Source organism: Myotis myotis, unplaced genomic scaffold, assembly GCF_014108235.1.
Source record: "Myotis myotis isolate mMyoMyo1 unplaced genomic scaffold, mMyoMyo1.p scaffold_m19_p_20, whole genome shotgun sequence".
In the NCBI taxonomy this organism is placed as follows: domain Eukaryota; kingdom Metazoa; phylum Chordata; class Mammalia; order Chiroptera; family Vespertilionidae; genus Myotis; species Myotis myotis.
The window spans coordinates 13,031,806-13,043,113 of NW_023416325.1; the positions used below are offsets into that span (position 1 = coordinate 13,031,806).

At 52.6% G+C, this 11,308-nt stretch overlaps 2 protein-coding genes across 4 annotated transcripts; both read left to right on the top strand.

Moving 5' to 3' along the window:
- The first annotated feature begins 1,585 nt into the window (after positions 1–1,585).
- Positions 1,586–7,304, top strand: LOC118678448 (tubulin alpha-3 chain-like). The gene is given in 6 exon segments (XM_036354161.1): positions 1,586–1,724; positions 1,727–1,767; positions 2,700–2,922; positions 3,742–3,890; positions 4,160–4,840; positions 6,928–7,304. Coding segments are annotated over 6 exon segments (1,530 nt in total). The 3' UTR covers positions 7,225–7,304.
- A 674-nt stretch (positions 7,305–7,978) lies between these two features.
- Positions 7,979–11,168, top strand: THAP7 (THAP domain containing 7). Of its 3 annotated transcripts, XM_036353832.1 has the most exons (5): positions 7,984–8,353; positions 8,515–8,594; positions 9,026–9,181; positions 9,694–9,834; positions 10,461–11,168. In XM_036353832.1, exons 2-5 carry the CDS (start codon positions 8,515–8,517, stop codon positions 11,023–11,025), a joined length of 942 nt encoding a protein of 313 aa, XP_036209725.1. In that variant the 5' UTR covers positions 7,984–8,353; the 3' UTR covers positions 11,026–11,168. The 3 variants fall into 3 exon arrangements, with proteins under 3 accessions (XP_036209726.1, XP_036209727.1, XP_036209725.1); XM_036353834.1 differs by lacking the exon at positions 9,026–9,181 and having other exon boundaries at positions 7,982–8,353; XM_036353833.1 differs by lacking the exon at positions 9,694–9,834 and having other exon boundaries at positions 7,979–8,594.
- Positions 11,169–11,308: the final 140 nt, after the last annotated feature.

The window sequence follows — 11,308 nt, forward strand, 5'->3', positions numbered from 1 at the left end:
TCTTTGGAGATGGGAGGTAATTAAGGTTAAATGAGGTCGTAATGGTGGGGCTATGATCCAATAGGATTAGTGTCCTTATAAGAAGAGACATCAGGCCCTGGCTGGTTTGCTCAGTGGTTAGAGCGTCAGCCTGCAGACTGAAGGGCCCCGGTTTCGATTCTGGTCAAGGGCACAGGCCCAGGTTGCAGCATGATCCCCAGTAGGCGATGTGCGGGAGGCAGCCCGATCCATGATTCTCTCTCATCATTGATGTTTCTATCTCTCCCTCTCCCTTCCTCTCTGAAATCAATAAATAAAAATATATTTTTTTTTTTTAAAAAGAAGAGGCATCAGAAAGCTTGTTTTCTTCCCTGTCCTCTCACGTGCAGACACAGTAAGACACTGCCAGCCAGAAAGCAAGCCCTCCCAATGCTCCCCGACCTTGACCTGGGACTTCCAGCATCCAGGACTATGAGAAAATAATTCCTGTTGTTTACGCCACTCAGTCTGTGGTATTTTGTTTTGGTTTTTGTTTGTTTGCTTAAAGAAAGGGGTTCGGGTTTTATTTTAAAATATATTTTTATTGATTTCAGGGGAAAAGGGAGAGGGAGAGATAGAAACATCAATGATGAGAATCACTGACTGGCTGCCTCCTGCACGCCCCACACTGGGGATCGAGCCCACAACCCCCCAGAATCGAACCGTGACCTCCTGGTTCATAGGTCGACCCTCAACCGCTGAGCTGTGCCGGCGGGGCAGTCTGTGTACTTTGTCATGGCGGCCCCGAGCTAAACGAGACAGAAAGATTCACTCTCATGGGGAGAAAACGCAGGGCGGGTTTCTCCTGGTTTCCCTGGTTCTCTGACCCTCCTCCACCCCCTTCCTCCGATTACCGATGCCATCCTCCCCAGGGCAGACCTGATGGCATATTCAGAGGCTCCCCAAGTCCTACAGGAATGCCCCATGTCAGGGGCGGGCTCCCCACGCTCCTTCACGGAGAATGAAGGGTGAGGCTGGCGCCAGAACAGAGTGCTGCGTTATGGCGATGGGCCTGGGTCCCTCTGCCCCCACTTTTCCCAGAAGTAAAAAAAACACACACACACTGGATCCTAAAGAGAGGTTAGTCGCTCTTTACGGAATGGAAGAATCAAGTAATTGTTCCAAAGTCCTCCCAAATGGGCACCGGCCCCCTCCACCCTTGTCCCAGGACACCCATTCCTCATTAAAATCCCGCCCAATTTCAGGGTGCTGGCCGGAACAGGCCTTTCTGCACCGGAAAGGGGTGGAAAAGTGAGAGGGTGCAGACCTAGGGCGGATGTCGGTCATACCTCAGGGAGGGGGCGGTGTTTGCAAAAGGCCGGCCTAAGAAGCAGGGAGGCAAGGGCCTGAGGTGCCCGGCGAGGGGCTGGCCGCACAAGGGGGACATCAAGTCGTTCGCCTGCGGCCGGGTGCTCACGCGCAGGGTCACATCCGGTCGCTCCAGCCCCGCTTCGGAGAAGGCTCCGGAACACCCGACCGCGCTCGGCCTTCCTCGCCCCCACAGCCTTCCCGCCAAACCCGCACCCAATCAGAAAGTGCCACACTCCAGGAGTTCGAGCGACAGCCAATGAAAAGCTAGGTCCTAGGCCTTGGCCCGCCTGAGGCGCCCCGGACCAATGGCCGCCTGGGCCTTGGCGGGCCTATAAGGGGCAGCGTGCGCTGTGCGGTGCTGGCCGTTGGGCGCGCGGGTTCTGAGGTACCGTTTTTTCGGACGAGGAGCGGAGTCCGGCAGCGGCAGAGCTCACCATGGTAGGGCCCTGGGGCTGGGCGGGGACGTCGTAGGCCCGGTGCCCATTGGAAGGACCCTGGGGACCGGCAGCTGGCGGGCTCCCAGGCGGGAGGGTGGACGAAGCCCGCCACGTGAGGCCGCCGCCCGTGGGGGGTGCGGCGGGAGCGGGCCCAGGCGGGGAGAGGGGCCTGGGAGGCTAGCGAAGAGGCACCACGAGGCCTGGAGGCCCCCGGACCCCACAGGAGGACGAGGACGCGGGCTCATTCTGAGTTTGTGCGCCCAGAGGGGGAGGGGGGTCGGCGAGGGCCGGCAGCTCCCCGGAAACTGTGCCTTAAAGAGCCGGGCGGCAGCTGATTTGTGGGGGGGCCTGGACTCCTCGTCTCCGAGAGGACAAACCACAGCGCTGAGTTCCTGAAGACTGGAGGGCGATTCCCAAACTTCCTGGCCTCGGAACCTCCCTGCACTTGTCCCATTAGAAATTAAAACTAAGAACTGTAAAAATGTTTACTTCAAGCAAGACGGTCACATAAATCACAGATATCCAAAGTCTGAACAGCCAGTTTGTCATTTCTTTCCAATACAAACAGCAGGTCGTGAAAAAAAGCAGCTAGTTCACAGTTGGCAACTCAAATACACAAGTGCTTTTCCCAATACAGCTGTATTTCGGTGTGTGCACAAGGACTTTCCATTTTTGTGACCATACACAGGGTAGAGATTGAATAAAATTAATTTTGACAATTAGATTTTGGGACTAACTTTAGCACTTAGCTAAGTGGTTTAGCACCTCAGTTTTCACAGGGATAAGTGGATCACACAAACCTCGTAGAAAATAACATTTGAGAAAGCCTTAGACATTGAAACGTGTATATATGTCTCAAATTATATTTTCATGCCATACAGTGACAATTGTCTGGAAAACGAACGGGTCTCACATGTATGTTCTGTTTCCCAGCGCGAGTGCATTTCTATCCACGTGGGACAGGCCGGGGTCCAGATTGGCAATGCCTGCTGGGAATTATACTGCCTTGAACATGGCATTCAGCCTGATGGGCAAATGCCGAGTGACAAAACCATTGGCGGTGGGGACGACTCGTTCAACACGTTCTTCAGCGAGACTGGGGCTGGCAAGCATGTGCCCAGAGCAGTGTTTGTGGACCTGGAGCCCACCGTGGTTGGTATGTACTCGGGCAAGCAGGGTGGCTGAGAGAGCCTAGTTAATCCCCAAGGGCTCTTGGAATTCCTCTGCAGAAAGGATGGATGGACACACAGGTAAGCCGTGACCATATTAGGCGAGAAACCGAAAGGTTAGTGCTTGAAATGTGGGGCTTGGGCTCCTGATTTAGAAAAACCTAACATACAGAAAAGGCTTTGCAAGGAGTAAGGTGGGCTATGACAGATTCATTCATGACTGCCTCAGCCCCAGGTAGGCGGTCGCCTTAATGCTGTGCACTTTCGCAGGCTGGTGCACAAGAGTCTTAACCTGCGCCTCAGACATAGGTAAGTAGAGAACATTCATTGGATCCCTCCAGATTAGAAGCCTGAGGAGACCTGCAAAGACAGACCTGTTAGTGGTCACCCAGAGGTGACAGAATGTCACCCTAAAGTCTGAGACCAGGCCACACAGGTGCCCTGATAGGACTGCCTGGCAAAAAGCACACTGACCTAGTGACTGTTCAGTATGAATCATTTAAAATTATACCATTTGGTGTGAAAGAAATATGCACTTGTAGTCTTGTGTGCAGGGGTGAGCACTCTGTTCTCTTCTTTGGGAACCGGTCAAGCTGGTATTTGTGCCATGAGTTGAGTTTACCTCCCTAGAGCCATAGATTGCAGATGTGCTCTGTGTATTACGTAGGGCCTCCCTGTGATACACTGATGCTATTGACCTACCAGGAACAGCACGTGCTTGGTAGAATTGAACGGTCCCCATGACTGTCCATGCTGGTGAGTTAAAAATCATCCTTAAAGACCATGCACATGTGTCCTCTCTGTAGATGAAGTGCGCACAGGGACCTACAGGCAGCTCTTCCACCCTGAGCAACTGATCACCGGGAAGGAAGATGCAGCCAATAATTACGCCAGAGGCCACTACACCATTGGCAAGGAGATTGTTGACCTGGTCCTGGACCGGATTCGCAAGTTGGTAAGAAGGTGCCGGGAAGCCTTCCAGGGTCGTTTTGGCAAAACCCAAGGCAGAATCATGAACCCATGGTCCTCCTTCCTGGTGTGGCTGCGGTGCATCCATCCGTACATCTGTGTGTCTGCTTGGCCTCCCCTTCAGTGGAATGCATGTTACCTGGGGTGACTGGGATCCATTTAACCTTGTGGAGTCAAAGAGAAGTGACCTAGGCTTGTGGGAGGTTGGCGGTGTGGCTTCGAAAGGCATTGCTCACGGTCTCTGCTTTCTCTCAGGCGGATCTGTGCACGGGGCTGCAGGGCTTCCTCATCTTCCACAGCTTCGGGGGCGGCACCGGCTCTGGGTTTGCATCTCTGCTTATGGAACGGCTCTCGGTCGACTACGGCAAGAAGTCCAAGCTAGAATTTGCCATTTACCCAGCCCCCCAGGTGTCCACGGCCGTGGTGGAGCCCTACAACTCTATCCTGACCACCCACACGACCCTGGAGCATTCCGACTGTGCCTTCATGGTGGACAACGAAGCCATCTATGACATATGTCGGCGCAACCTGGACATTGAGCGGCCCACGTACACCAACCTCAATCGTCTGATTGGGCAGATCGTGTCCTCCATCACGGCCTCCCTGCGCTTTGATGGGGCCCTGAACGTGGACTTGACGGAATTCCAGACCAACCTGGTCCCGTACCCCCGCATCCACTTCCCCCTGGCCACCTACGCCCCAGTCATCTCAGCTGAGAAGGCCTACCATGAGCAGCTGTCTGTGGCTGAGATCACCAATGCCTGCTTTGAGCCTGCCAACCAGATGGTCAAGTGTGACCCTCGCCATGGCAAGTACATGGCCTGCTGCATGTTGTACCGGGGGGACGTGGTCCCGAAAGATGTCAACGCGGCCATTGCCACCATCAAGACCAAGCGCACCATCCAGTTTGTGGATTGGTGCCCAACGGGATTTAAGGTAGGACTGGGTGATAACGAGTGGTTTTACCTTGCAGCATGCAGCAGACCCTGCGAAGGGATGCTGCCCTTGTGGAGAATACCCCGTTCATGGCAGCTAGGCTCTTGGTCATCAATTAGTGTACCTTTTTAACAGAACAGAAGAATGTCTGAAGGATCGTTGTTCCCATTAGGGTAGTGGATTTAGTATGGAAAATGTAGGTTGACCTTGAAATGATTTTTTAAAAATCTTAATAGTAAAATTTTTATAATAGAAATGTAGGTATTTTCTTTAAGTCCTCATTCACAATTGGTTTTCTGCATTAGATAAAGCTCTAGACCCCCCACATTTGTAAGCCCTCATTTTGGGAATTGCAAGGTCCAGGGTCATGCCAGACTGAGAAATCATTAAGCAGCAGAAATATATGTCATCTTGTTCCCATTTGGAATAGTTGTAACTTGCCACTGACTACCCACATTATTGAAGGTATCTAGCCCTCTGTCAGCCCCACTTAAGACACTGACACAGATTGTCTTTGAGGAAGTAAATTTTAAGTGATTCATGCAAAAAAAAAAATCATTAAGTCTTAAATAAGTTTGCAGACCATAGAGGTTTTAGGTAGGAGTTGAAACTTTGCATTCCAAGTTCTTGAGTGGAGGAAAGTCTCTTTCAGTCACTGTGACCTTTGGAAAGTAAGGACATCTAAGCCGCCTCAGCTGGGAGGCATTGTGGGAGTTGCTGTGCCCTGTGCCCAGGTTCATCTCCTAGCTGAGTCTCTGGGTCCTGTGAACCAGTAGGGAGGCTGGTCTGTGAGGAGGTGCAGGAAGTCAAAGCTTCTTCTGTACCCAGGGAAGACAGTCCAACCTAAGATGGACCATGTGAATTCCCATCTTCTTTAACAACCATTTGTTTAGGGATATGGTGTTTTCAAGGAATCATCCATGTTTAAATATGTTTAGTTTTTTTAATTATAGAAACACACATATGTGGCAAAATATTAAAACAAGAATGCTGAAAGACTAAAGTCGTCTTCTCCTTCCCCAGGGCTTTGTTTGTCCTTACAGCGATGTTCTGTGCATATTCAATGTGTACTATGCCTCTTGCTATATGGGGGAGGTTCACAGGAAGAGCCAAGCAACTTCGGCAAAAAATGCACATTCTTTTCACGTAGGTGACGGACTCAACTTGCTGCACACAGGTGGCCAAAGAGAACCGGAAGTTGGCAGCACTCCCACTAGGAGGGGCCTGTTGGCCCTAGCCTTAGAGCCATGGGGCCCCTTGATCAGGGTCAGAACCTGCTGTGCCCTTTACCCTGCCCTCCCCAACTGTTCTGGAGAATGGTGTGCCTGGCTTCTGCTAACTACTGTCTACTCACCAGGGCAGAGATAGGTGACCACCTCAGCACATTCCCAGGCATTTGTCTTCCTCCAGCATTATGTTCCCTAAGTTGTCCAAACCTCTAGTCTATTTATTACTCTATAGGTATTTCTAAGCATAAATACATAGAATTCAACTTGCTTTCCTTTTTACCAAATATACAATACAATATACCTTGGATATATTTATATGCCAGGACAGATTTATCATCCTTTTTCATAATCATTATAGTGTTTTACTGTATGGGTGTACAACAAATGATAGACATTTGTTTCCAATTTTGCCATTACAAACAGTGCTTTAAATTAGAGAAGTCTTTATACATGTAGCTTTGTGTTCCTGTGTGAGTAAATCCAAACAGTGAAAGTATATGATTAGCCCTGGCCAGATAGCTAAGTAGGTTAGAACAGCGTCCCTATATGCCAAGGTTGCAGGTTCAATCCCCAGTCAGGGCACATATAAGAATCAACCAATGAAATACATAGATGAGTGGAACAATAAATTGATGTTTCTCTCTCGCACCCTGCCTCTCTCTAAAACCAGTCAAAAGAAATTTATAAAGAAGTAAACAGTTAAAGGATATTAACTGTTGACAGATGTTGCCAAAAACTAATGTACCAGTTTCTATGGGGGTTCATTTAACCTGGGCCCACAGCTCCAGTTTTGAAAAACAAGCTACCATTTCTGAGGCCACAATACAAACTTCACTCTATTTTCTCCTTCTCTGGCAGGTGGGCATCAACTACCAGCCCCCCACCGTCGTCCCTGGAGGAGACCTGGCCAAGGTGCAGCGGGCTGTGTGCATGCTGAGCAACACCACCGCCATCGCCGAGGCCTGGGCCCGCCTGGACCATAAGTTCGATCTCATGTATGCAAAGCGAGCCTTTGTGCACTGGTATGTGGGGGAGGGCATGGAGGAAGGGGAGTTCTCCGAGGCCCGGGAGGACCTGGCAGCTCTGGAGAAAGATTATGAAGAGGTGGGCGTGGATTCCGTGGAAGCTGAGGCTGAAGAAGGGGAAGAATACTGAATGGGAGAGTTGTGCTGGCACCTATCCCTTTGTATCCCCCACACACACACTGTAACATTACAGTATGTTTACCTATTAAAGTTTCTGTATTGAAGCATCATCTGTCCCTTGTGCTGCACTTTGACAAAATTCCCCATCCAGATACCTGCCTTTTTCCAAGTGGATTTGTAGGGGAAAGCATTTCCTTTCAAACTGAAAAACTATGCACGTTTAATTACCGCATTACTCCCAGAAAGGGCTTCAAAAAGCACATCTGATGCCCTAGCTGGTTTTGCTCAGTGGATAGAGCCGCAGCCTGGGGACTAAAGGGTTCTGGGTTCAATTCCGGTCAAGGGCACATGCTTAGGTTGTGGGCTCAGTCTCCAGTGGGGAGTGTGCAGGAGGCAGCCGATCAATGATTCTCATCATTGATGTTTCAATCTCTTCCTCTCCCTTCCTCTCTGAAATCAATAAAGTTTGTTTTTTTAAAAAAAAGCACATCTGAGGAAATGAAAAAGTGCTTCAATTATTTTATATTTAAACATTCTTAAATCCTTGGTTCCATACTTCATGTTCTTTGGAAAATGGAATAGTAGCCCGTTTTTTTCTAAGCTGAAGAGTGGCTGTTTTTACCGTCTTGTGGGAGGGGCCAGGGAGGCAGCCCCAAGCAGCACAAACCCAATTTCTGACCTCCCTTAGCTTTTCCCTTTCAGATCCCTGGCGGAAATCGCTAGCAGAGCCTCTGCTCATCACATTTCCCAAAACGCAATCACTGCCCACTGCCCGCCCTTCCAATTAGAGGCACCTCTCCAGAAGTGAGCACTGGTTTTGGTCAGGTTTGAACTCGAGTCCAGGCTCCTTTTCGTTGAAGTTTCTCTTGCAATCGGGGCCTCCGCGAATGCATGGTCCGGCCCCAGGGCACTACCGGTCGACAGCCAATAGGCAGAGAAGGGCAAAGGCGAGGGGCCGACTTTACGATGACGAAGGCGTACGGGGAGCCTAGAACGAATCGTTCACAGCTGCGACCCCACGCTCCAACCGCTTCCGGGACCAGACCCGCCCCTCGAACGAGCGTTCCGTATTTCCCAGTCTCTATGGTACCAACTTCCGCCATCTCGCGAGACTCCGGCGGCTCAGCAATGGCGAGACCGTGAGTGCCGCTGACGGGAGCCCGGAGAAAGGGCTGGGAAGGGGCTCGGGCAGTGGGAGACTCGGCAAGACAGGGCCGCCTGAACCGGAGCGGCGGCTGGGGGCTCGAGGCCCCTACGGGCCGGACAGCCGCCCGCGACCAAGCTCCCGCCTCTTCCCCAGATGCCGCGTCACTGCTCCGCCGCCGGCTGCTGCACTCGGGATACCCGCGAGACGCGCAATCGCGGCATCTCCTTCCACAGGTCAGCGCGCGTGCGTGCTGGCTCACGCCGGTTGACGTGCGCATGTGCCCTTTCTGCTGGCGCGAAGCCACACTTGCACATGCGCGTTCTCTGTTTGGGGGCGAAGCTTGAACTTGTGGGTGGGTGGGAGGGGGTGAAGCGGGCGATCTAGGAGGAATTGAGTCCGGACGGGAAAGGAAGGACGCACCTCCACCACCCTTGAACTCTCTGCTCTGCGACTCTTACCTACTAGATGACGCTGAGCACATTGTGCCTCTTGTGGAGGCCTCAGATTCCGCGTCTGTGCTCTGGTGGACGGTGCTTCCCTGTTAGGGTAGAAGGGCGGTCTCCTGGCAGCATGTGCAGGGCCAGCTCTTCCCATCTTGGGAACATAGGCAGCATAGCCCCAGGGCTCCAGGAAGCCTGCGGCTCACAGGTTTGTGGCTCCACAGACTTCCCAAAAAGGACAACCCAAGGCGAGGCTTGTGGCTGGCCAATTGCCAGAGGCTGGACCCCAGCGGCCAGGGCCTATGGGACCCAGCATCCGAGTACATCTACTTCTGCTCCAAACACTTCGAGGAGAACTGCTTTGAGCTGGTGGGAATCAGGTGAGCCTCCTTGCCAGCCAGCATTGGGGTATCTGCAGGGCCCAATGGGGAGATTCCTGAATCACCTGGCACGAAAACAGGCAGACCTGGTTTCGGGGATCGCTGTCTCTTCCCAGCTCTGTACCTCAGTTTCCTCTTCCAGCAGATAAGGACAGTAAGACCCACCCCCCTGGGGATGGCTGTGCCAGTGACACAAGAGGAAAACATGAGCTTTTCCAGCAGGAGTTCCTTAGAATCCCAGTCCTCCCACCAGGTCCACAAATGAAATAATTCATTTTGGCTGGTCAACCCAGTTCTGGTGGAGCCTTTCCACACACCTTAACTTGGAGGAGCCCTGCAGGGAAGAGATTGGTGTAACTCTGCCTAACTTGGCATTCTCCAAACTAACTGTTTGCTAGCCCTGGAGAGCCTGCTGCAGGGTGCTGGAGGGCATGCTCACTCTGATCCTCTGCAGGTCAGCTGGGGGTGGCAGTGCTCATTCTCCATCTCATCCAGGTTGCTTTCCCCAACAGTGGGTATCACAGGCTGAAGGAGGGGGCAGTTCCCACGATATTTGAGTCTTTCACCAAGTTGCGCCGGACAACCAAGACCAAGGGGCACAGTTACCCACCTGGTCCCCCCGATGTCAGCCGGCTCCGGCGATGCAGGAAGCGGTATGTGCTATGGGTGGGGGTTGCCCCACTCACCCCAATTTTGAGGCTTTAGAACAGCCGTGGGCAAACTACGGCCCGCGGGCCAGATCCGGCCCGTTTGAAATGAATAAAACTAAAAAAAAAAAAGACCGTACCCTTTTATGTAATGATGTTTACTTTGAATTTATATTAGTTCACACAAACACTCCATCCATGCTTTTGTTCCGGCCCTCTGGTCCAGTTTAAGAACCCATTGTGGCCCTCGAGTCAAAAAGTTTGCCCACCCCTGGGCTAAGGGCTTGCCAGACCCCACTTCACCAGCCCCCCTGAACAGGAACATCAACCTGCTCCATAGGCTCAGGACCCTGTCCATCATTGCTGCTGGTAGACACTGTAAAGCAGGGGTGGGCAAACTTTTTGACTCGAGGGCCACAATGGGTTCTTAAACTGGACCGGAGGGCCGGAACAAAAGCATGGATGGAGTGTTTGTGTGAACTAATATAAATTCAAAGTAAACATCATTACATAAAAGGGTATGGTCTCTTCTTTTTTTAGTTTTATTCATTTCAAACGGGCCGGATCCGGCCCGCGAGCCGTAGTTTGCCCACGGCTGCCTTAGCCTGACCTGTCAGTCTCTCTCCCCACAGCTGCTCTGAGGGCCGAGGACCCACAACTCCTTTTTCTCCACCTCCACCTGCTGAGGTCACCTGCTTTCCTGTGGAAGAGGCCTCGGCACCTGCTGCTTTGCCAGCCTCCCCTACTGGGAGACTGGAGCCTGGCCTCAGCAGTCCCTTCTCAGACCTCCTGGGGCCTCTGGGTGCCCAAGCAGATGAAGCAGGCTGCAGCGCCCAGCCCTCACCGGAGCGGGAGCCAGAGCGGCAGCCGTCCCCTCTTGAGCCGCGGCCTGTCTCACCCTCAGCCTACATGCTGCGCCTCCCACCACCCGCTGGAGCCTACATCCAGAATGAGCACAGCTACCAGGTGGGCAGTGCCCTGCTCTGGAAGCGGAGGGCTGAGGCTGCACTCGATGCCCTGGACAAGGCCCAGCGCCAGCTGCAGGCCTGCAAGCGACGGGAGCAGCGACTGCGGCTTCGGCTAACCAAACTACAGCAGGAGAGGGCACGGGAGAAGCGGGCACAGGCAGATGCCCGCCAGACTCTGAAGGAACATGTGCAGGACTTTGCCATGCAGCTGAGCAGCAGCATGACCTGAGTGAGGGGCCACTGGACCCACAGCTGACGGGGGGCTGCCTGTCAGGGCTCCAGCCACTTCCTGAGAATTCACCTGGAAAGGGACCTGCTTTGAGCTACATCCACCAGACCTACCAGATGCCATAATAAAGTGGGTTCTAGGAGGCCCTATATCTGCTTCAGCTGAGGGCTGGGGCCCTTCCCTCAGTGCCAGGCTTGTTCCCCCATTCAATAGCTGCAGCCCCCAGAAGGCTCAGACCCTGGAGTCCACGCTCTGGGCTGCAGATAAGAGAGAGTCCAGCTCT